The sequence below is a fragment of the Nilaparvata lugens genome, chromosome 2 (assembly GCF_014356525.2).
Source record: "Nilaparvata lugens isolate BPH chromosome 2, ASM1435652v1, whole genome shotgun sequence".
Classification (NCBI taxonomy): Eukaryota; Metazoa; Arthropoda; class Insecta; order Hemiptera; family Delphacidae; genus Nilaparvata; species Nilaparvata lugens.
The window spans coordinates 82,731,964-82,759,499 of record NC_052505.1 but is presented as its reverse complement, the minus strand read 5'-3'; the positions used below and the strand labels follow the sequence as shown (position 1 = coordinate 82,759,499).

Here is a 27,536-nt window from a genome sequence, read left to right as displayed (position 1 = left end):
ATTCTGTATAATTATAACAAATAACAATTAATTAGACAATCTGTACAATTTTTGAACAAAGAATGATTCGAATCGTCCAGAGGACGAATAAAAATCATAATTGAAAAAATAAAAGTAAAAATTCAACAGAAATCGAATTAGATAATAATAAGAATGATCCTTATTTTAGGATCAGTGACAAGTTTATGTTCTTCTTCAATGGTTCCAAATTTTCTCAAATAACTCAATATTATTTGTTACAAGTGGTAATTGAGTGGAATATTTCTAATCAATTTATTAATTCAAGCCTTTTAAATTCAAAATTTATAGTTTTCATGTTCATTTTGGACTAGAATTTTGTGAAAATTGACACGTGAAATTCTAACCTCATCTTGGACTGTGTCACCTACAAATTTGGAAGGAAAATAGCACAAGGACTACCTTATTATTTTATCTACCAATGTTATTACATTAGTCTTATTTGTAATAAATGAAATCCTTTCCAAAGCTTCGAAGTAAAATGCTAATTCACCCACATCATAAAAACAATTGAAAAGGCGTCTGGAAGAGGGCATATTTATGTTACATTTTCCAAAAATCTGGATTCCAGTGGAAAAATGTCATTTGTGACTCCATACACCATCTGTACTGGTTTTAGTATCTCAAACAACCACCAGATATCAGATAAAGCACATTTATCTTGACGGAGTTGAGCAGATGTTGTGGAAGAAGGGCATATGTGAACTAGCTATTCTAGGAAATCGCATTGCCAGACCTACCACACACAGCTCTACAACTCATTGCTTGCAATTTCTAAAGAAAAAAACAGATTTGATGCACATGACTCGTTTCTTGGCTGAAGAGGAGCATCAAGAGTTCTATCAAAGTTTACCTTCAAACTGAAGGTTTGTATTACAATCATTGAGTAATTAATAAATAGAATAATTGAATAATTTTAAACCAGTCTTTAAATTAGAAGCCTACTTTTCACTGTATGGAATTCACAGCATTGGAAAGTTTACATACGATGACTGTATAATTCTCTATAATTTGTTTTTATTTGAATGGTGGCGAGTGGCATTGGTGGCGGTGTCGCATAGTCTAGCACGATAGTCAGAGCCCTTATATCTGTCTACATCTACTGCTCCATAGAATTCTAAAGAAGCTTTAAAAACAAGAGTGGTTCAATAAATGACAGAATTATAAAATCATAGTAAGCTGAAATCGTCACCAGTAATGGTATTTGTGGAGAGTTGTTAGTGGAATAAAGGCATAATATGTGACTTTCAAACCTGTTGCACCGGCTGAGAAAACTGCCCTACCTTTTTTCATTCTACTGCAAAATATTGAAAATGTAACATTTTTATGCCCTTCTTCTAGACGCCTATTCAATTATAGATGGTCAGTTACTGAATTTGGAAGTTACAAAGATTCGAAATGCAATAAAACATTACTTCATACATGAAGTAGATAAGACACAAATACAAAAACCAGAATTATTGAAAAAGAAAAGAACTCATGAGTAATATCACCTCCAATTAATAAGAGAACAAGCTACGATAACGAAAACAATAGTTTATCAGTGCTATCAACTTTATAATTAATCTTGGAATAATTTTACACATAATTATAGTAATTATAAAAAACACAGTCTTTTCAGAATGTGGAACAATTTCAAAACTTGAATAAATATAAAATAAGAATGATAACCACCTCTATGGATTATTTAATTATATTATATAATATAAATAATTATTATATGAATATTCAGAAAACAACTCTAATGTCACAAAATAGGTCCTTTAACCTGGGGTGAATTTATTCTACAGAAATTCACCTCTCAAGTACAAAAATTGTAAATTAAATCAAATCAATATACAAATTCAATTTGATATCATACAGTTTCAAATTCTCACCAATTAATTGAAAAAAAAACAAAGATATAACAATACCAGACAATGCAGTTTTCTATCTTCTGATGTCATCAATATTACTAGTGGGCTATTCCAAAAGAAGAAGCTATAAACATTTTAAATGAAAATGTATGTAATACTAATATGAATACAAATAATGAAATTTGAGATTGAGTATTACTCAACTCCACCAAAGAATACAAAAACCAAAATTATTCTACATTTGATGGAAAATGTTTTCTACAATAAGAAGGTTTGGTTCCCCTTTATCAGGATATTCAGCAAACATATTAAAATTTATGAATAACTTGAAAACATCCATGATAAATAATATACACAATCCAACTTTCCCCCTCTTTTTCAGCAAACCACATCATTTTAGTAATAAAATTATTTTATCTCATTTTTGTGTTAGGCTATCTATTGTTAATCAAATCAAATTTATTCACCAATTAACAACAGTGTTACAAGAAAATAAATAATTTTTTATTAAATAATTGACGTGGCTAGAAAAAGAAATCTTGTGCTCTACCCACGAGTTCAACATTCCTTACTATATTTAACATGATTTTAGAATTAATACAGCTAGCTCTTTATAATATAATCAAGACCAGTGCAATATAGATAGATAAATCAAATAAACAATCATATAATGTAATTGTAATATTGTTCTATTGTATATTGTTTTTCTCATTGTACTTTTGTGTGTTGTGAATAAAATTGAATTGAACATTATTTTATAATATACATTTGTATAAATATGTTGATGATATCTATCTTCTATCTTCTATCTCTATATCTATAAAAGGCTAGGCCCCGACAGTTATTATATTTTTTGTTAATATTTTGTGAATAAAAAGTACGAGTTGATGAGACATGTGAGTAGTTCCTTATATTTGAACCAAATGGTTATTCATATTGTAGTAGTCGGGTCACTGCAATCAGAAGTTTTTTATTCTGTAGCTAATAAATTTCATACGTATTTATTGTTCATAATGTATCCAGTGTCCATAATGAAAGTGATTGAACTACTCAAATATAATGGCTTACTGGTCCCTCAGAATTTAAAGTATTTCTGGTGATTGTCTTTTTTCATCATTGACTATTAATAATAAAGCTTCATTTACAACTAGCTAACCCGGCGAACTTCGTATCACCAAAAAGTTAATGTATCTCATGTTACACTTGACTTTATTTGGTGAATCATGAAATTTATCTGACAATCAATATTTTCATTTACATTTCAATATGGTCTTCCTATGTGCTTAGTCATGCAGCATTCATTATTCCGAAAACATATTCTTCTCAATCAATTGGTAGTAATATCTATCAGTATAGTGTTGAATTGAAAAAAAAATAGGTTAAATCAGTGTTTAAACGATTAATTCAATGTTTTCATAGTTGTAGACTGTCAATAGATGGTCCAGAAATATGCGATGTACGATGAATCACACAGAATTCCATATTCTTTTTATCTTCCATTTTAGGATGAATTAGCTAAGCTAAATTAAAAAAATTGTAAATTATTCTGTCATTCTTCAGTAATTAATAAATGCAATATGAACAACTCTCTTTCATGAGGTGGATTATGAACAACTCTCTTTCACAGGCGAATAATTTTTTTTCAACATTTTCCAGTTTTTCATGATAGGGGAGTGATAATTATCTGTATAGGTCGTCTAAGGAACCATTATCTACAGCTGGTATCAATCAATTACACTTCAACTCCAAACTACCGTTTTAATACCAGTATACAATTTATCACAGGGTGACGTGTTCATTACAGCTGGTAACCTTAGATGCTAAATCATATTATCACAATATGATCTTGAATCATGATCATCTTTCCGTTCTTCGGTAGCCGCTCGGCCGACAATTTTGAAAACCTGGGTCTTTGAACTTTTTTCAACTTGTATCTCAATAACAATTGCAGATACGAACTCCTCACCAGTTTCATTGAATTTCTCAGCCAAATTTCCTATAGAAAAAGTATTTTTACGCCCTCAATCACTCGATACAAAGCTATCAAATTATAGACAATTATTCACACTCAAACAAGATAAGTCTCGTTTTTAATTAAAAAATCGAATTTAAACTGAAATTCTGATTCGAGGATTTGAGCTAGACACCTGTATTTGGTCTCATTCGAAAGATAATCAAAAAAGGAAGTTTTTGCGCTATAATAGTATATTTCGCACCTAGGGCCGAAAATGAGACTTTTCTGGCTCGAAATCGGTTTTCAATTCGGCCTACGGCCTCGGACTAGAAAAGATTGAGAGCCGGAAAAACATTTTTGCCCATGGTGAGAACGTTATTTTTCGCCACACAGAAAAATAAACAATATATATATGAAAATAATTTATTGTCTATTATAAGCACTTCCAAAAGCAAAAGTGGAAGGTCATAGCTCTAGCAATTCTGAGGTAATCTGAATATCAGGAAATTGTCCAAGTATTTTTATTTTTTTCTGATTTGTCTAAATAACCTAAAAGATTATGTTCAATTATGTAAGAGGTTGAGTTTAAACTTTTTATTCTTCCAAATGACAATAAGATGATATTATTATAAATGTTTTAATTATTGAATGATAAACACAAATAATGAAAAGTTTTTGATCAGCTGTTTTAGCACACTTGAAATTTGGCCAATCTCAATGTCAATGGAAATTTAGGTTAGAAGTTCTATCCTACTCTGAAAATCGAATTATTTGAATAGTTTATAATAATATATATCTTATCTGTATTTTATTCATCCAAATAGAATGATAGTATATTATTGCAGAATACTTTATTGAATTCTAGAAGCATAAAATGATTCTGTTTATCCACTATGTTCCGTGATAAACGCAGTACTAGGAGGTTTGAGGTTAGATTCTATTATACTCTGAAAATTGAATTTGAATAGTTTATAATATCTCATTTGTATTTCATTCATCCAAATAAAATGATAGTATCTTATTGCAAAATACTTTATTCAATTCTAGAAGCATAAACTTATTCCGTTTCATAAACTATTTTGTAAATACGTTCACATCAAATCAGAATCAGCTGACTTCAAGGTTATTTTACAGCCCTAGGGCCGTAAAAATTTTACCGGCCTGGCCAGAAAACAATCACTTTCGGCCTCCATATGACGCACGTAAACCAGCTCATTACATCCAAGTGGGGCGAAAAAATTATTTCATACCCTGGAAAAAAAATCGAGAAAAATGTGTCTGAAGTTTTCAAAAAAACTTCAAATCACTCTTTTTCAACTTTGACCGCTAAAAAATACTACTCAATAATCGACTTTGGCATGTTTTATACCTCAAATCAATGTGAAATTTTGTCCTCTTTTCAACGATGTCCTTAAAATTCAATTAAGACCAATGGTTCTTGAGATATTGACGATTTAATGACTGGAAGTATGCCTACTTGAAAAATATCGAAAAATCGATATATCTCGAAAACGAAGGTCGATAGGAGAAAATTTTACTGAAAATTTTTTGTTGCAAATTGCATGTAGAATCTATAGGTGCGTACAGACTTTCGTTCCGCTCCAAGACCGAACGTCACTCCAGCAGAGCGATTGATGATCGACCGGCGAGCAACAATGGTTCGACCGGGGAACGCGAGAAGATCTACCATCTTCCGTAACGTTCATGATCGGTGCGAGTAGAGAGCGGAGGCGGAGCGATTGCTGTGCGATGGTGGTACGTGGGCGGTACGAGGGAGGAGCGTGCTCGGTGCGGGTTGGAAGCACGAGTATGTGTACGCAGCTTAAGTCTCATGGAGTAAACATCTACTAGTGAGTGCTGTGAAAAAAATTTTTTTCAATTGAATAATTTTTTAAGGATAATTTTTATGATTGAGTGTCCTTCTACTTGCTTTGCCACCCAGGAACACTAAGGACTATGATTCGAATAATTTTTGTAAGTTTTATTGATTATTTCTTGGAATATTTGCAAAATTATTGACATTTTTTTCAATTAGCCTAGATCACCATAGCAACCTATACTAATAATAAACTTATAAGATTTTTGTTTCTATTTTATTTTGTTTTTTTTTCTCAATAATAATTATTATTTCACTGTTTTCTGTTAATCCTCTTATCCTTCATCCTTTTTTTGATAATTTTAAGGATTTGGAGTGGAATTATTGACAAAACTGTTGAAAAAAAAAATTTTTTTTATTTACCCAGTCTACCATAGTAACCTGGGTAAATGAAGTTTTGAGATTTTTTTTGATACTATTGTTTTTTCTTTTAAATTTTTACATCATTAATCATTATTCCGGTCCTTTTCATGTAATCCCTCCAGTTTCTAATCTTATAGATAATTTATTGGATTTATAAGCTATTTATTGTCAATTTCTGTACAATAATATCTGAGAAATCTCGAGATTGTCTTTTTTTACCCATCAATTGTTTTACCAGCATTAAATAATTCTTAGAACTTATTTCTTAATTACCTTTTGTACAATATTATCTGCATTTAAAGATCTCTTTCAATTACATTGAGAATTTATTATTTTATTGTTTATTTTATGGAATTACTCAGTATTGTTCATATCTTGTTCTTTTCTAATTTTTCTTTTATGTTTAAACAGTTTGATTTTACTCTGTGTTCTATTTCACTCTAACCCTGATTGAGTGGGCAAAGCAAGACTCTTTTGACGCTTTAGGGGAAAAAGGAGAGGAAGAAGGTTTCGGTAACATAAATTATCATTTGCTTATCTCAGTTGCAACTTTTTATTGTTTTTTTATTGTTTCAAGTTTTTTTTTTCACAATGTCTGATGTTGAAATGGCAGATAGTATTGACAATATTGCCTACCTCTCAACAATTGCTAAGGAGGAATTGAAAGCATTAACATCTAATGACCTTGAAAAGAGTGTGACTTTAAATACCGACACTATCGAGAGTAATATTCAATTGGTGGTCGAGAATGCTCTATTGCACTTGACTAAAGGCACAAAAACTCTGTCAAAACAGTCAAGGTCTGACATTGATGAATCACTCAGAATATTGAAGAATACAACGAATGTACTATGTTCTACAATAAAGAGGCAAAATTCACTTTTGATTGGTAAAGAGAACAATGGGGATGTTAATAAAACGATGCTTAAACTTGCAACAGAAATGCATGATTTCAAACAATGTTGTCTGCAGCAAATGCAATCACAGTTAGTTGAATATACAGATAAGTTTAGTGAGGAATTAAAAGAATTCTCTGTAGCAGTTCGTGGTGATATCATAAATATCAAAGAATCGAGTAAAATGGAGTTAAAAAATTACTATGAAAATCTGATGAGCAATTCTGGTGAGAGTATTTGTACCCTGATGAGCGATCTTGTGGTTGGTGTAAGAGAAAATGTACGTGAAATTGTCAAAAGTGAGCTGAATACTAAAATGGATAATAATTTGGAAAAAGAAACAAGAAAAATTAAAGACTTCATTGCATCCAAAAATAATGATTTGCAAGAAAAATTGAATGAGAAAATAAGTAATCATTTGGAATCTGAAATCTTGAAATTGGACGACAAAATATGCAAAAAAGCGGGTTCTGTTGAATCAAATATAGTGAAGAATATCTCTGCTTTGGTTAACAATGAGAAGTCATCCCAACAAAAGAGTTATTCGACTGTGGTTCGTCAAGTCAATGGGAAGAAAGTTGAGGGAATTGAAGTCAACACTGACGATCTGTCTAAAGTAGTCCTAGTTACACCAAATATTTCTATTGAGAATGACTGGTCTAGCGTTCAGACAGAAGACACTTTACAAAAAATGATTAAACCATCCGATGATGGTTTCCAAATTATTCGTAAAAAAAGATTGGTTTCAAAGAAGGGACTTGCATTGACCTTTCATTCCAAAGAACAGGCGGAGAAAATTCTTTCGGACAAGCGTTTAGAGGAGGTTGGCCTTCAGGCCAGTAGGCCTGTTGGTCTCCAACCTCGTATAAAAATTTTTGATGTCCCACTTGAGGTTAAAGAGGATAATTTGGCCAATTTAATCTTCAGCCAAAATTTCGACGATACGGAAAAAGAACAATTTCAAGGACCATCCTCGCTGAAAGTTATCAGAAAATTTGAAAATTTTAGTAAAAATGGATTCCACTATATAATCGAATGTAACGGCAAAATTAGAGATAATATTATAAATAAAGGCCGTCTGTTCTTGGAGTGGAAGGCGTGCAAGGTCTCCGACTGGCTTGAACCAGCTCGCTGTTTAAAGTGTTTGGCATTTGGCCATACTATCAAATCTTGCAGATTAACAAAGTCTGTTTGCAAGAAGTGTGGAAAGGAAGGACATATTGCTAAGGATTGCTCCTCTACTACAGTTTCTTGCGCAAATTGTATTAGAGCGGGAAGGTCATCATCACATCATGTAATGTCTAAGGAATGTCCAAGTTTTAAATTTGCAGTACAGTCCCTAGCCTCGAGGACTAAATATTAATTTAGTATTTTGTTGTTCTATTTCATTCCTTTTTATTATGGCCCTTGCAAAATTGGTCTCATATTCGATCCCTCTGATCGAAAATGTTTGTAGTCTTTGTAATAATTTTTTCCAAAAAGCTAATGAGCTCTTTCTTCATCATAAAAACATGCATTCTGATTTTGATATTTATTTTGAATGTAATAAATGTAATAAAAAATTTCCTAAGCCACATGCGGCCTTTTGTCATGTACCTAAGTGCAAACCTTCAAATCCAAATGTTTTATTAAATTTCAATTGTACTATTTGTAACAATTCTTTTGCAACAAAAATTGGTTTATCTCAGCACAAGCGGCACAAACATCCCAATGAACGAATTTTAGAACGTACAAGTTTAGCTGCCACTAATAACCCTTCCAACCGGGGTGCTAAATTATCTGTTTGGTCTGCTTCAGAAATTAAAGTCTTAATTAATTTTTTTCAAACAAGAACAACTATGATGGATTATGTAAACGATCTTTCGCCACTCCTCCCGACGAAATCAAAAATTCAATTGCGTGAAAAAGTGAGACAACTAAAAAATCAGAATAAACTGATTCTTGCAAACTCTACACCGTCTATTCATGAAATTTCTGATGATGAACCTATTTCCCCTACTTCTGAACAAGCTACTATTAATGTTTTAACTCAACCTCAGGTCTCTTGGTGTGATTCAGTTAGGGACAGCTGGCTTGACACTGAACATAAATCTGACATTTGCAAATGGTTATTTAGCAAGTGGAATAATAATGAATTTTTATCTGAGGAAACAATTTCTGAATTAGTCAACAAAGTAACTGATGAAATTTTAAATGGTGCTAATGAAACTTCAAAGAAAAAATCACAAAATTTTTATAGTAGGAATTCCTCTCGTCATAATAAAAGTTCCAAAAGAAAAAGATATGCCAATACCCAGGAAATGTATCGGAAATGTCCTAACCGACTTGCTGACCTATGTAGGAAAAACCAAATGGAAAATCTTCTTGATATCCCCAATGAGCTACCGCCGCGTCTTGAAATTTGTAAAATTTATAATGATCTGTGGAATAAAGAAAGTAGATCGTCCTTTGATTTCCAAATTGGTCCTAGTCCACCAATTAGTATTAATTTCATTTCAAATAGGGAAATTAGAACATTTCTAAAGCGAATGAAACCAAATGGTGCTGCTGGCCCTGATGGTATTAAGCGGGAATTAATCCTCAAAAATCCCACTAATTATGAAAATATTTCGGCCCTTTTTAATGTTCTTGTTTTTCACCAGTTTTATCCTGATCAATGGTCCCTCAACTATACAACCTTTATCCCTAAAGAGGGTAAAGATTTAACTAAAGGAACAAATTGGAGACCTATCACTGTTGGCAACCTTCTGAGTAGGCTTTACAGTGGTTGTTTGGATCGCCGGTTACACAAAATGGTAAATTTAGATAAAGCCCAGAAAGTTTTCATGAAAGGGAATGGCCGTTTTGAAAACATTGCCGCTTTCAATAGCATAATCAAATTAGGGAAAAAGACAAATTTGAATTTTGGAATAGTAGATATTTCGAAAGCCTTTGATAGCGTCTCACACGACGCCATCATAGGCTGTCTTTCACGCTTAGGGATAGATAACAAAACTAGGTCAATAATTAAAAGTATGTATCAAAATTCAAAAACTGTCCTTAAAAACTGTGGGAATGAAACCGTTCCGATTAAGAGGGGGGTGAAACAGGGTGATCCTCTTTCCCCCTTCTTATTCAATTGTATATTAGACCCATTGATCGAAATTTTAAATAAGTCTGATATAGGTTTTTCAACAACTAATGGTAACAAAATTCCAGTGCTTGCCTTTGCAGATGATCTCATCCTGCTAGGCAATGACAATAACGAATTGCAAAAACTTTTCGATCTCAGTATTAATTATTTGGAAAAAGTAGGCCTTCCCCTATCCCCTAATAAATGTGGTTCTCTTGGCTTTAAAGCCTGGAGGGATACGTGGATCCAAAGTGACTCGAAAATCAAAGTTTATGATACACTCATCAAGGAATATAAAATTGATGAACCCTTTCGGTACTTAGGAGCCTATTTTACAGGCAACCTCGGATTGAATAACGAGAATAATTATAATGAAATTTTGAGTTCAGTAGATAGAGCTTCCAAACTCTGCTTGAAGCCTATGCAGAAGGTTGCCCTCATTTCAAAGTTTATACTTCCCGGATATTACCACCTTATGATTGATGACCTTCCCAGCGGGAATATTTTCTCTCGACTCGATTGTGAATTGAGGGGCAAAATTAAAAAAATTTTACATTTGCCATCTAATACATCGGATGGTTTAATTTACTCTAGGAAAAGAGATGGGGGTCTGGGATTTCCTAGATTGGAAAGAATAGCTATTCCAGCCCATTTAAAAGCTATGAGCAGTTTAATTTTCTCAATTTCAGCTGTAAATAACAAATAGTGAGTAGGTTTTTGATTCTGTATTCAAATTTTTTAAATAAGTGCAATATTTCTTAAGTTTTTAATTTATTGTGAAACATTCTGTGATTTATTTAGAGTATAAAATCAACCTTCAAAATTCAAAATTTTAAATCATCATTCCTGGACCGGAAATCAAGTGACAAAGCAGTGTGAGATTACATAACCTTATCTTTTGGACAACATCAACATTTTATCAAAATTTTTGGAGAGAAATAGTACAGGCTCAGCCTAGTTTTTCCTCCAATGTCATAATTTTATTATTATTATAGTATTTTATACAATAAATGAATAAATAAAATAAATGAACTGACCAACGTTGGGAAAATTTGATTGAAGAAAAGATTCGAATAAAATGCAGAAACATGGCCAACAATTTAAATATTGATTGGCCTGTTTCTTTAGATAAATTAAACTTGGCGAAAGAAAAATTAAAAAATAAAGAGCATTCTTCTTGGGAATCCCAGACTACCCAGGGTAAGGGTGTTAAATGTTTTAAAAATAATAAACTTAGCAATTGTTGGCTGTTGGATAATATTTTGTATCCGGGAGAAGAAATAGACCTGTTAAAAATGAGGTCAAATGTATTTCCGCTTAATGAATGTATGTCCAGAGTTGATGCTACAGTTGATCCTTTATGCAGACATTGTCACCATAAAATTGAATCACTCGGTCATGTTTTAGGAGAGTGCCCCTTTGGAAAAGGAGCCAGGTTATCAAGGCACAACTTCATAGTTGATGAAGTTGAAGAATTAATGTTAAACTCTGGATTTGTAGTGGCAAAAGAAGAACTGTTCAAGTCTGATAGTGGCCTCTTGAGACCTGACCTGGTCATCAAAACACCAGGCAAGAGCCTCATTATAGATGTCACAGTCAGATTTGAACAAGATAACTCCCTAATAGAGGCCTTTCAAGAAAAAAAAGGAAAATATCTACAAATTTCTGAATCTGTTAAATCAAAATTTGAAGTGAATAGTGTGGAAGTTTTACCTCTTGTTTTTGGCGCTAGAGGAGGTCTTCCAAATAAGACTGTTAAAAATCTATCATTATTAGGGATCACCGATATAAACATTATTAAAAATAGGATTATTCAAATTTTGCATAGGTCTATTTCTATCTGCCGGATGCATCTTGATGGAGGATAGTCCTCATTATTTCAAGTTATTACATCGTTTTATATTAATAATATTGTTGTTTTATATCTCATTTTAGATTATTCAAATAATGTTCAATGTTTTTTTTTTCTCATATTTTTATTTTATTTTTTTATGATTGTCTTCTTTTAATTTCAGAGACCCCCTTTCTTTTCATTTTGATTCAAAATTATCAAGTTATCACTTAACTTAATCTTTCTCTGATTCATAATTCAATTTTCAAAATTACTATTGGAATTGACAAAGTCTTGGCTTTTATTTTGATTCAAATTATTAATTACTTAACTTATCTGATCCGTAATTCTACTTCCAATTGGCAATGTTTTGACTATTAAATTAACCCCAAGCCTATTTTCAGGCAACAGGGCAGGAACCCGGCCGACCTAGCCGTGACAATAACTAGGTACCACGGGTGTTGGGAAGCCCACCACTGGTTATGCCCTATCCAGTGGTCCCAACATGAAAGAGGTTGGTCTCGTGGTGGCAGTGGTTGCCCTTCTTTTTTTATTATTTTTTTATATATTTTTTTTTATGTTGAAAAAAGGCGCAGATAGTAGATTGGTTTCATTGAGAGTCTCGTTATCCAAAATTATATTACTAATTTATCTTATTAATGCTTATTTTAGATTAATTAGCTGTATTATCACTGTATTTTCATCCTTAATTCAAAATTTTTCTGTTTAACTCATATTATCTGGTCTTTTATAGCGCGTCACTAATTGGATGATGGGATAGAAATAAAAAAAAAAAAAAAAAAAAAATAATAATAAAATTAAAAAAAATAATAAAATAAAAAAAATTAAATAAATAATTTTACAATTCTAAGGGCCACTCCTTTAAGGAGGAATAATGCCCAATAATACAATAACAAAAACTCACCCATTCAGGGGCATTGCGGCTCGCTTAAAAAACTAGCCGGGGTTTACACCTGGGACACCCTGTATATTCCTATATTATAATTTTTCTTCTGATGCAACTTACAGCTTCCAACCAGATGTCATTTGACCAGCACCTTTTGAACAGCTGTGGCAACTTTCCATTGATATTAGTCACTGACATATTTTTTGTGAATTTTAGATGCTGGAAACAATGCAGTTTTTGCAAGGCTAGGAAGCCAGCCGTTTATGCCAGCATTGATTCAGGCATGTCCAATTGAAGGCTATGAGCAGAGACAATGTAAGTAGCTTCCAGAAGGCTGAATTGATCTGATATCCTCGACATTATTAGAATTACAGACAATTTCTTGGAAATTCACATATTTTTTCCGCCATCTTGTTTTTCCTATGATGACAAACATTTTTGAGATTGCCATCATGGATAATCTCTTTCCACACATCATTACAAAGATATCGATATCATTCCCAAGTCTGAACCTTCGAGGAGTCATGAGTTACACGGTTATCTAATTGTTGGGATTGGCATTTGGTAGAAAAGCGTGTTTTCTGATGCAAACAGTACTTTTCTCTCTTTTTCCGATGACTTTCCAGCCGTGGAATATGGACTTACAGCCTCCTACCAGATGTCATTTGACCAGTTATCTAATTGACACGGTTATCTAATTGTTGGGATTGGCATTTGGTAGAAAAGCGTGTTTTCTGATGCAAACAGTACTTTTCTCTCTTTTTCCGATGACTTTCCAGCCGTAGAATATGGACTTACAGCCTCCAACCAGATGTCATTTGACCAGCACCTTTTGAACAGCTGTGGCAACTTAGGTTCTGTTGTTATTCGATTCCATTTGTGTTCATCTAGTTATTTCGACAACTGTTTATTATATTTAATTTATGTTATTTTAAAATTAAATTGTGATAGTTAGGTTTACAAAATGCCCCGAGTGTATAAACCTGTTCTTGGAACAAAACTGTGTAAAAAATATGATGGAAATGTGATGTTAGCTGCAATTAAAGACATCGACATCCTACAAACAGAAACTCATTATTATTATTATAAAAGTAGGCGAAAGCTACAGAGAAGGAGGGAAGAAATTTAATCTGGATCATACTGTGTTTTATAAATATAATAAAAAAAAATTAAAATAAAGAAACAATTAAACAAAAAGGAGAACAAACAATGCTGACTGCTGCAGAAGAAGAGACAATTATTGACATCTTATCTCAAATTAAATTTTTTTTCATGTTTAGTATTATTATGAATGAACATTTTACATTCAATCAAATCTTTAATTGAATGTTTTGAATCTTGAAATAGAATCTTTAACATTCTACACCTTTATTCTATTTGAATTTAATTCGAACTAATAAATCCAAATTGAATCAATATTATCAGATTAATCAAAATAATTGATGATAAAATATTTCTATAAAGCGAAATATTCTTTCTATTCACCCCAGAAATGGTTTTAAAGCAACAGAATCTATATTATCAAGGTAAGACATATATGGTGTTGCTACTATTCACACCAACTGGCAGGTGAACAGCAACAGGCATGTTTTCATGATTTTTTAATAACTGGTATTTTATTTATCAATTATTAATGCTGATATTGAATCTACAGCTAAAGATATTTAAATATTTGGGCGTTATAGTTGACGATAAATTAAAATAGTCAGAACACATAAACCACTTGAAAAACAAAATCCGGAGATCTATTTACATATTCCTAAACCTACGCCAATTTCTAACAATAGATGATTTGAGAAAAGTTTATTTTGCTTACGTCCAATCTGTGATAACTGCCGGAATTTTAGCCTATGGAGGGGCGTACAAATCCATACTCAATCCTCTACTCATTACACAGAAACGAATTATTAAAACAGCTCTGAATAAACCCATTCGAACGCCAACAAATGAAATATAATTATGATGAGTTCAATGTTCTAGATATTCGACGATTGTATGTCAAGTGTTTACTTCTTTACATTCGCTTAAATAGTAACAATATGTTCAAAAAAATAACTCTTAATCGCACAACACGCTCAGCATACTCATTAGGCATTGAAATTCCGAGACTTATAGAAAATCATTCAACAACAAACACCCATTACATTGCACATATTTTATACAGAAACATGCCAACCATCCTCCGTAATGTTCATAACTGTACACCCTATATGTACAAAAAATACATTAAAATATGGTTGAGGGAGATAGGAAGGGAAAATATAGAGCTCATGATCCATTCCAGCTATCAACAATAATTATATTAAACTCGTGATCCAGCTGTATGTTCCTAGTTATATTCATATCAACATTTTTCAATAATTTTCAATGTGTTGTTCCAATGTTTTAACTGAATATATATATGAACTGATTTCTACTTCAACTATTTATCATATTATTCTCCTTGAATATCATATTTCATCTAGAATGATTGGGGCAACTTTTTCAAGCTATTCTTCATTTAGTAATATTTTCTAAATTTATCTAAACATAAATTTATACTACTCTAGTTTATTTACTGCATGTATGTACCAATTTGTTATTAAATTGAATTATTTGTTTTTTTTAAAGCAATTATTCATCTACTTATATTATTTTTTTCTCTAAAAATAGACTACCTAGCTTAACTACTCTAGTACAATACCGCAGGTAACTTAACAGATATTACAATATTTATTCATCTATAAAAACTATCCTTACCTTATGCCACAAATTATTATACTTTTTTTATAAAAACCAGACTCCTTTCCACACACAGGCTACAGCCTTCGTGGAGGAGAAGCATGATATTTCTTTTTTTCTTCACAATTTTTGTATGACTGTATTTTAATTTTGTGAATATTGTCTAATATCTACTCTAGTTGTTAGTGTCTAAGATTAGTTAAGTAGGTATTATAATAAAATCATTACAAATTTGTGATGTGTACACCATTGTTTGTAATTTTTCAAGCAATAAAAATAATTTGATTTGATTTGAGATTAAACTTTAATCATGATAGAAACATTTTCAATTGTGCTGAATAGTGAGCAGTTGTGTTTTTTCTGGCTCTAAATTTTGTAAAATTACTCAAAAAATTTCCAATTAATGGTGATTTGAGTCTGATATTTTTGTTTTTTATTCTGTTTTCATCAGTCAAAATTTGAAAATCTTAGTTTTCGTTGTTTTTTGAGTGAAAATGAACTAAATTTTAGTAAAGTGAAATCATAACCCTATTTTGGACTTTTAAAATGTTATCTAAATTTAGGAGAGAAATGGTACAAGGAGTATCCTTAGTTTTTCTCCCCCAATCAGTGCTTCTTTGTGAAAAATATAAATAGATATAAATTATCAGTATTCTTCAGTTATTAACATGAAAACGTAAAAAACTGTTGCTATTCACACCCCATTTTACGCTACCTAGTCTAATTTTTTGCACTAATTGACTCTTCTTTAACAATCATGCTCCATTTTGCAGTTGGAGGAGGATGTCAGTGAACATCTGGTGCATTTGATAATGATAACTTCATCAACAACAAACCAATGAAGAGCATCTGTGTGATAGTTACAATGAATAAATCGGCTGCAAGAAAATTATTGCTCTATTCGAAGAAATATATGCCATTGGATTTGGTGGTAGTGGATCTGATTGTCAGCATCCTCGCCGCTGACGATGTCTGAGAGATCGTCTGAATAAAATAGAAAAAATCTGGTGTGGCGCACTCACACAACTTTCCTTACCGTTATGAGAATTTAACACCTGACGCCAGTGTGCACGCGCATCTCAAGTCTACTTATAAACAAAGATCTGAGCCAGCTGGTGACAGGACAATAACGCTGGAGACATACGAGGTCTGCTATCTCTTCATAGTGAATCATTTAATAGAATCAACAGTTGCCAACAGTTTGCAATTGAAATAATAACATTTTATCGAATTTCGAGCTTATTTTCAATTTTAGGTGAAAATATTACTGAACATTAATTGTAGAGATTTTCATGCTTAATCTTTTCCACTCAATTTTTTTTGTTTAAATTTTATCTGAAGCCTGATAATTTGGGAATCTAAAATCGAACTTTGCATAGATGGGGCGGAGCTCCTAAATTTTTTACAGATACCGGTATGAGACTTGTGGCAGTTGATAGAGCTTATCAATTACTATTTTTGGTATAAATTAAATCGAAATCGTTGGAGCCGTTTTTGAGAAAATCGCGAAAACCCCTGTTTTTGACAACATTTTTGCCATTTCAGCCGCCATCTTGAATTGCATTTGATCGAAATTGTTCGTGTCGGATCCTTATATTGTAAGGACCTTAAGTTCCAAATTTCAAGTCATTCCGTTAATTGGGAGATGAGATATCGTGTACACAGACGCACATACACTCATATATACACACACACACACACACACACAGACCAATACCCAAAAACAACTTTTTTGGACTCAGGGGACCTTGAAACGTATAGAAATTTGGAAATTGGGTGTACCTTAATTTTTTTCGGAAAGCAATACTTTCCTTATCTATGGTAATAGGGCAAGGAAGGTAAAAATTAATTACGAAAAGCACTCGAATGGTGAGCATAAAACAATGTTATACATCAAATACTGAATACTGAATACTGACACTGATACTGAAGCAGGTGAGGAGACCTGCTGCCCACCCATCACAGGGCTAGCACCGCCAATGATAGGTGGAGTATGTGGTCGGATATATATATTTTTATATATGTATATATATATTTTTGGACGAAAATTGAACTTGAACGTTTTACAGTAGAAACATTACGTATTTTTTGGACATTTTATTAATTTATCAAAATTTGGGAATATGATAGGTTGGGCCAAGCCTGTTGTTCCTTCCTAATCATATTTATATGATTCTTGATTCTGTCCACGAATCAATAAATAAATAAATGATACAATAAGCTGGACTAATTTACAAAATTAAGATTGACCACTTATTTTCTACATCAACTGTTTGATTTAACTTAAAAAAAGCAGATGATAAATAAAAAGTTTCTTGTTTGAAAAAATTAGAAAAAGGTTTTCAATTTGGACTTTGATGAAAACGAAGTGAGATCTGAATATTGAACAATCAAATTACAATTTAAAAAAAAGGTATTCACAGTTGTTGAGTTGTGATGTATTGAAGAGGTATAAACTCAGAGATTCGGGATGATGGAAGGTTCGTTAATTTTATTGTGAATCATTGTAGCTTTATTGTTTCATTTTATTAGAATTTTAAAAGGAGCCGATGCCTGTCCAAGACACAGAAAAACATATTCGTTGATGGCCACATTTTTTTTAATGTAGGCTAAATCCAAAATGTAGGCACAATCCAAAATGAAGAAGGCATCTGTGATTGGAAAGGGGACAGAATGAACAAGCCTATGAGGATTCTTCCAAGTCTTGGTAGTATGCATCAGAGTTAAACACTGATAAAAATTGATCAAATAATGTACCTCAGCTGTGATGCTTGAAGAGTATATGGGGAGAGTAAATATGTATCGATCTGAGTGTTTAAAACACAATCGATGATGGTAAGACTGAATTATTCCTTCATTTCTCTACATCATGTCCGAATTATCATCACCTGAAAACTGATTTGCCGCTTAAAGGTGACCGGAACAGCAGCAACATGTCTGGATTCCTGTCCAGAATTATTTGAACCAGCAGTTGGCAGGCATTGCTGAAGTTGAGCGGATCCTGAGGGAACGATTTGGCTGGACTCAAGAGAGCAATATCTCCTAGAATTGATGACAACAACTCAGAGACCAGATGAGACAGTAAGAGCCTTTGCAGATAGGTGCAGAATCCTGGGACAACGAGCCATGCCAACACAAACTGCTCCTGGTCAACGGGATTGGGAACGAGCATAAATAATCCTGACATCTTTCATTTGAGGATTGAAGAGCCAAGCTGCGACAATGCTCAAGTTGTATCCACCAGCCAACCTGGAGGCAGCTATTAAGATCGGAGAGTGGATGGAGGGGATTGCTTGCAGACCCTCTCAATCAAAATAATGCCAACATCTTTGTAGTGACGGATCTATGAAAATGTGTATTGTGTGTTTTCTAATATTGCAATTAAAGTTTTTAAAAAATTGAATTTACCCATTAAAAACCTTTTTGTAATACAAAAATTCATCATAAAGACAATTTTAAAGAAACCTAGAACTTATGATAGTAAGATTTTGTTCAGTGAATTTGATGTTAAAACTATACGACAGTTATATCTTAGTTGCATAACAAATTCCAGTTTTAAAAACGAGCATAATTTCCCTCTAGCCGATGACATACATTATAATCTTAGACCTAATACAATAAGAAAATATGAAATATATAACACCAACTCAGCTCTTCTTAGAAGGCAACTTTACTACATTAGCAGTAAATTCATAAATAAAATAATTTTATTTTTCATGAACATCACTCTCCTTCTGGTTTAAAACAATAATTTATTCGAGTGATCATAGTAACCAGCTTAGCAACATAGTTAAACGTTTTTGGGTGTAAATTTCAAATTTCATATTTGGATTGTTTTTATGCGATAAATAACAATTTGAAGCAATTTTGGACATTGTATTGATGAAGATGACTTTGAAAATGTTTTTTTTTTTTCTGTGAAAATTGAGTTTCCTCAGAATTGTTCCAGCAATCAGATTTTCTACTTAATTGTGAGTGTAACGCTAGTTCGCCTCTATGGTGCACATTGGGTAACGCTAAATAGACTAGCAAATAATGGTGGTCAGACAAACTTATGTTCTCCTGACCGAAAACTACACAACTTCTCAAAGAATTTGGAAATATACTTCATGAAGAATTCAACAATGGTAAGTCGTTCTTCTTTTCTAAATACTCAGTCCTTGGTTTGCAAAATAATAATCATTATTGTTTGATCAAAGTTTGAACTCGATCAATTTATTTGTAGAAATTCAAGATTCATGCATTCATTCAAAATCAATGGTTGCATTAATGATGTACAGCTTTTTTAGTACTTATTGTTGCAGTACATAGGTTGTTATTTAAATTGTTGAATGTCAGTATCATTGCATTAATGTTGTACAGCTTTTTTAGTACTTATTGTTGCAGTACATCGGTTGTTATTTAAATTGTTGAATGTCAGTACTGTATGGACATGCTTTTTTATAGGCTGAAAATTAATCTGGTTTGGAAAATCAAGTCTCATGTTTTTGTAAATATTATTAGTGGCAATTTCACTGTCAGTAGACTACTAACATTTTGATAATACAGATTAGACACCGTATAATGTAGGCTACACATTGAGAAATCATGGTTCCTATACACATGAATACTAATTGGCCTACAGTAGACATTTAAAGCAAAGTTTTTTCTTCTTTTCTTATTCCAGGATGATTCAAACATTTGTAATCCAGTGGATTTACCAGAAGGAATGTTTATTATTAATCCTGGAAGTGAACTTGTACTCTTAAACAATGATAATGATGATACTGCAAACATAGATCCAAATTCTGTCCTTCTTCATACCAGTGAATCAAGTAATTGTGAAATAGAAGGAAACAACGTTGAACATGGAGTGAACAACATAGTTGCAGTGATAGTAGTTTTAATTTTTCTGCTCAAAATTTTCAAGTTTATTTCAATATTATTGAAACTTTCGGATTGTTTTGTGTTATTTCCGGCTCTTATCAACCCTTCGAAATTCAAAATTCATCAGTCATATCTCGAATACGTATTCTCTGAGTGTTAATCTTTGGTGAAAACAGAAATTTTAAACTTAACCTCACTTTGGACTATTTATGTGCCAAAATCAAGGAATTGAAGAAGTTTTGGGCAATTGCCTGTTTCTCTTTCCAAATATCGTGTTTGTGACTGTTCTAATAAATAAATAAATATGGGAGTCAGATTGAAATAACAATTCAACAATGGTAAGTTGCTCTTCTTTTCTAAATACTCAGTGAATGGTTTGCAAAATAAAAATCATTATTGTTTGATCAAAGATTGAACTTGATAAATTACAAAAATTTCAGTTTCAGTACATTAATTCCAAATTATTGCATTAATTTTTCACTTTTTGAGTAGTGAAGGTGATATTGTGGTAATTATTCATATTGAATAATACGACTAGAAATTATCAGAACCACAGATTTATCAATTAAAGAGCTACTGGAGTTTCGGTTGTTACACCATTGTCAATCTATGAAAGTTCACCAGAGATTTAAAATGGTATAACAACTGAAATTGCAGTATCTCTTTATTTAATAAATCTGTGGTTTTGATAATTTCTAGTCTTATTATTCAATTTCGCATTAATGTTGTAGAGATTAGTTTTTACAGAAGTGTTTTACTTATTGTTGCAGGAAATAGATTTTTCTACAACAGATCCTGATTGGGCTCTACCTGAAAGTAGTGATTCAGATGACAAATCTAGTGATAATGGAGATAATATTGAAACCGAGATCCAAAGAGAAGAAGAAAGACAAGTCGAAAATGAGATCGAAGGTAATCAATCGTAAAAAAATACTTATTACAGTACTACTACAAAACTGTAGCCTACTTCATTCATATCAAGCGACCCATGTACTATAATACTTTTATGCAATATTAGAGCACGTGAAACAGTTGGGCGTTTTTCACAAATGACACTGCATTATTATCAAAGCTATGTAAAGAAATAAAGAGATATTTTTAAAAAAATACCCACCTATTATTTTGAACAGGTTTAAATGTGAGCCAAAATGTTTGTCTGAAGCATGACAAGGTATGATTGCAAAGTTATGTTGCCCTCAAAAACGTATGCTTATCATAAATCTCAAGTAAAGTAAAGTATCTTATTGTATCAGTTTGCCATATGAATACTGAAACATTCACTCTATATTATTTTTACATTCATTATACTAATTACAATCCACTCATCAAATTAATTACATTTTTTAACTACTCTGTATCACTGGAATTTGTTTCAATATTTTGTTTCAGATCCAGCAGATGATGACATTCCCATAAAGAAACCATGCAGATGGCAAAAGGCAGATCCTTCAACCTGGGCCCGAAATAAAACCAAAGACAGAAGGAACCTGGGTGACAGTTACAAAGTTAAAGGGAAATTGTTTCCAGAAAAAAGACCTGTACAAATTGATTGTTCCCAATGCATGTATAAATGTACAGTAAACTTCACTGAAGATGACAGGTTAGCAATCTGTTCATCTTATTGAAATTGAAAGAATACAATAGAAAGAAAGATTTCATTTTGTCTAATGTCACAGCAAATAACATTCAACGTCGAAAAGTGAATGATAACAATAATATTAAAAAACAACGAAGTAATGCAAAAGTGTATTCCTTCAAAATAAAAGACAAACAAATCAGAGTATGTAAGAACTTTTTCATGAAGACACTCAATAAAACAATGGTCCAATAAACACAGCATTTAAGAACATGTCAGAAGTAGCAACATTATTTGCAGGAAGTGATAACAGAGGAAGACACACTCCTTCAAATAAAATTTCTGAAGAGGAAATAAAAAAATTAAAGAGCATATTGAGAAATTTCCTGTAACAGAATCACATTATGTTCGAAAAAGTTCTAAGAGAAAATATCTTGACAGCAAGCTATCAATTTCTATAATGTACTCATTGTACAAAGATGAATGCTTGAATGCACAACAAACGCCGCCAGTTAGCCTGACATCATACAAGCGTGTATTCTGCTTGAATTATAATTATTCTTTTTTCAGGCCAAAAAAGGATTTATGTCAAATTTGTGTAAAATATGACCAAATAAAAAATGACGAAGAGAGTGAAAATAAACAAACTTTTATAGCTTTGTATGAGGAACACAAATCGAGAGAGCAAGAATGCAATGAAGCTAAGGCTGTTTATAAAATAAGAGCCACAAATGAAGACAAATTTGTAACAGCTACTTTTGACTTACAAAGTGTGTTACAAATCCCAAGCAGCGATGTCTCTCCTATGTATTACACACGAAAAATTTGTTGTTACAATTTAACAATTTATGAGGGAGCACCGCCAAATAATGCTCACTGTTTCACATGGTCAGAGATAGAAGGCAAAAGAGGGAGCATTGAAATAGGAACGTGCCTATATTCTTACTTGAAAAGTCTACCGCCACATGTAACTGAGGTTTCCTTGTTCTCAGACACATATGGGGGTCAAAATCGAAACCAAAACTTGGTGGCATTGTTGTGGTAAGTAGCTCAAACTACTGAAATAGAAAAAATTGAGCACACATTCCTAGAGTCAGGGCATTCAATGATGGAGTGCGACAGCATGCATAGTGCAATTGAAAAACAAAAGAAATTTTTATCTGTATACACTATGCATGACTGGCTAAATATATTTAGAGCTGCCAGGTCTAATCGACAAAGTAAAAACGTGAAGCCGTACAATGTCACTGAGCTGAAGCACACCGATTTTTATGATTTGAAAAAATTATCCAGCACGATCTTAGAAATAGAACTCGGGACAGTGAAGGCAATAAATAAATTGGATGAAAATCAAATGTTTCAAATTCGAGAAAACAGACCCTGAATGCATTTTTTTCAGATATGGGCACTCAGGAGACTTCAAGTCAATCAACATTAGCAGGTTGAGAAGGTCAGGAGCTAATATTGACATGTTTCCAACACTTCATAATCTTATGGGAGTTATTTTCCTTTATCTAATCAGAAATACAATGATCTTCAGAGACTCTGCAGAACAGGGTATTCCAAGTGAGTTTCATGCTGGTTCAGTTCACTCCCTCACTGTGAATTGATAGACCGAAATCCAGAACCCAGTGCAGCAAGTGATTTTGAAGAAGAAGATGATTAAAAATTCCTATTTGACCTCAGTACAATACCATCCCACTTTTCAATAAAATTACAATAACCAATTCTTCACTTTATTATTTTGTATAGCGAGTACTAATGAAAATTTTGTTCAAAATATTAAAAAAATGTCACCAATCTAATAAAATCATCTTAAAGTGGGTGTTTTATAATTCCAATAAAAAATCATAAACTGCCAAAATCAGTCTTTTTTTATTTTTATACTCTGAAATTTTTGTTGTAATGAATATACATTTTTCCAGTTATTATTTTTGAAAGAATATCAAAACAAAATGTTATTCATATGAAATTTCATCATTCATGTAGTGAGTGTTGAAACCTAAACACTATTGCTCTATAATGAGATTATAGTTTTTAATACTCAGCAACTGTCATAAATTATCAGTAGACAGTAATGACATTATTATGGTGATTATGGTTATAATGGACATGGTGAGTAATATTTGCTGTTTGTTGTGAGGCAAAACTCACCAAGTATGACACTCCGATTTTTAATTACATTTTTCATTGAAATGACATTTTTCCAGTTATTATTTTTGAAAGAAATCAAACACAAAATGTTATTCATTATGAAATTTCATCATCACATGTAGTGAGTGTTGAAACCTAAACACTATTGCTCTATTTTGCATGGTATTACTGTCATGAAATCCTATTTATGCGTATAACTCAAAACTGTAGTTTTGGACTTGGTGAGTTTTGCAAGAACGGGGACACCTATAGACATGTATTATAGTAAACATTTTGTTGAAACACTAAGCCAGAAGAAAGCAATCTTATTAGGTATAGCCTAAAAGGTGCTTTCTGTTTTAGGTACAAAGCAACCAGTCTGCCAGACTACCCAGTATGCAATCATAAAGAAGGCGCCTTTCAATGCAGAAAACTTTCCATGAGAGACATCCAACACTTCCATCATATGTTTTATCAGAAGGCAGACAGGCAATACCAAAATGATTTTCTATTGAAATACGTTGATATAAGAAACATAAAAAGGAGAAGACGATTCCAAAAGAAGAAACAAGATGAAGTGAAAAGCTACAAGACACAAATGAGAACTACCAAGTACTATGTTGCAATATGAATAGGGAAAAAGTGCCTGTGTGCTTACAGACTTTATGTGGGATCCTGGGCATTTCAAGATTTCGTATCAACAACATCACCAAGCAGTACCATGAAGAAGGAATTTTACAGGAAAAAAGAGGTGGATTCAAGAGAGCTGCTGAATTTGCTCCTAGAAAAAACTGTGTAATGACTTTTATTGAAAAATTAAAATGTGTTGAAAGTCACTACTGCCGACGCAGAACAGCTAATAGAAAGTACCTCCCCTCAGAACTTAGCATAAGAAAATTATTTAAACTCTACTCGTCTTAAGAAGGTTCAGTGCCTGTAAAAGAATCTTGTTTCAGAAAAATTTTCAACTGTAATTACAATCTTGGATTTGGAAGTCCTCGGACAGACGTATGCTCAACTTGTTTGAGTTTAACAGAAAAAATTAAAAATGAAAAAGACCAGGAAAAGAAAAGCGGTTTAATGATCGAAATGCGAGTATACAAGCTTAGAGCTAAAGCATTCTACCAAAAATTACAGGACACGACTCAAGACTTATTAATTTTATCATTTGACTGCCAAAAGAATTTACCTATTCCGAAGCTACCTGATCAGTCTACTTTCTACAGTCGCCAAATTTAGGTACAAAGCAACCAGTCTGGCTACTACCAGTAGCAATCATAAAGAAGGCGCCTTTCATGCAGAAAACTTTCCATGAGAGACATCCAACACTTCCATCATATGTTTTATCAGAAGGCAGACAGGCAATACCAAAATGATTTTCTATTGAAATACGTTGATATAAGAAACATAAAATGTGAAACAGGGAGACAGCCTCCGTCCTCTTCTATTCATGTTAGTGATGGATGATAACACAGATATGCACGAGGAGAACACAGAACATGGAAGTAGGATATTGGAATATGAGGCCAATTGGTACCAGAGCCCTCCTATATGATGACGATATTGTCCTGATCTCGGAGTCTTCAGAAAAACTCCAGCAGCTGTGATGATCAGAACTGAAAGAAAAATTGGCGTGGCGCACTTACCAACTTTCCTTGCCGTTATGAAAATTGATCACCTGACGCTAATGTTTACGCAGATCTCAAGACTACTATTCAAAGATCTAAGCCAGCTGGTGACAGGACAATAACGCTGGAGACACACGAGGTCTGCTATCTCTTCATAGTGAATGATAATAATAGAATCAACAGTTGCCATAAGTTGCAATTGAATAATCCATTTTCTCGAATTTCAAGCTTATTTTCAATTTTAGGTGAAATGTTACTGATATTATTGTAGAAATCATTACCACTTGAATTTTTTTTGTTTCAATTTTATCTGAAGCCCGATAATTGGGAATCTAAAATCAAACTTTGCATTGATGAGGCGGAGCTCCTGAAATTTTACAGATATGGGGACTTGTGGCAGTTGATAGAGCTTATGAATGAGATATTAGGTATAAATTTTATCAGATCGTTGGAGCCGTTTTCGAGAAAAGCGCGAAAAACCCTGTTTTTGACAACATTTTTTGCCATTTCAGCCGCCATCTTGAATCGCATTTGATCGAATTGTTCTGTCGGATCCTTATAGTGTAAGGACCTTAAGTTCCGAATTTCAAGTCATTCCGTTAATTGGGAGATGAGATATCGTTTACACCACCATCACACACACATACAGACCGACCAATACCCAAAACCACTTTTTTGGACTCAGGGGATTTTGAAACGTTTAGAAATTTGGAAATTGGGGTACCTTAATTTTTTCGGAAAGAAATACTTTCCTACCCATGGTAATATGGCAAGGAGAGTAAAATGAATGGTTCCAATGTAAGGAAGAGCAAAGTGATGGTTGTCTCAAAGGTATGGAGAAAATGTGGAAATTAGGTTGACGGAAGGTGCTTGACCAGGTGTCGTAATATGAGTATTTGGGTGCGTGGTTCTCTGAGGATGGAAAAATAGATGTTGAGGTGCTGAACGGGGTGAGAAAGGTTTACTGGCTTACTATTCCGTCAAATACTGTATATTTGGTGAACAATATATCAGTAAGAGGGTAAAGAACCAGGTAACAGATCAATAATTGAAACAATTATGCTGTACGGGATGCGATCATGCCATGAAAATAAAATCTGGTGTGGGGCGCACTCACACAACTTTCTTTCCTTGCCGTTATGAAAATGATCACCTGACGCTAGTGTCCCGCGCATCTCAAGTCGACTATTCAAAGATTTGAGCCAGCTGGTGACAGGCAATAACGCTGGAGACCCACATGAGTCTGCTATCTCTTCATAGTGATGATTTAATAGAATCAACATAATTTGCAATTGAATAATCACATTTTCTCGAATTTAAAGCTTATTTTCAATTTTAGGTAAAATGTTACTGAACATTAATTGTAGAGATTTTCATGCTCAATCTAATCCACTTGATTTTTTTCGATCCAATCGTATCTGGAGCCTGAAATGGAAATCTATCTGCATTGATGGGCGAAGCTCCTGAAATTTTTACAGATATGGACTTGTGACAGTTGATAGAGCTTATCGATGACTATTTTAGGTATGAATTTGATCAAAATCGTTGGAGCCGTTTTCGAGAAAATTGCAAAAAACCCTGTTTTACAACATTTTCGCCATTTTAGCCGCCATTTTGAATAGCATCAGATCGAAATTGTTCGTGTCGGATACTTATATCGTAAGGACCTTAAGTTCCAAATTTCAAGTCATTCCGTTAACTGGGAGATGAGATATCGTGTACACAGACCACATACACCCCATACACACCACACACACCACACACACACACACACACACACACACACACACACACATACA

The 27,536-nt window shown here is 32.8% G+C and overlaps 1 protein-coding gene across 1 annotated transcript; it reads left to right on the top strand.

The window, feature by feature from the left end:
* Positions 1 to 20,704: 20,704 nt before the first annotated feature.
* LOC120349701 lies at positions 20,705 to 22,025 on the top strand. The gene is made up of 3 exons (XM_039420224.1): positions 20,705 to 20,710; positions 21,171 to 21,312; positions 21,790 to 22,025. The coding sequence occupies exons 1-3, from the start codon at positions 20,705 to 20,707 to the stop codon at positions 22,023 to 22,025; spliced, it is 384 nt and encodes a 127-aa protein (XP_039276158.1).
* Positions 22,026 to 27,536: the final 5,511 nt, after the last annotated feature.

What these genes read in the sequence shown, in the direction of transcription:
- LOC120349701 (XM_039420224.1), top strand. An exon ending in AGTCGAAAATGAGATCGAAG is followed by an intron (nt 21,313 to 21,789) that starts GTAATCAATCGT and finishes ATTTTGTTTCAG; the next exon opens with ATCCAGCAGATGATGACATT.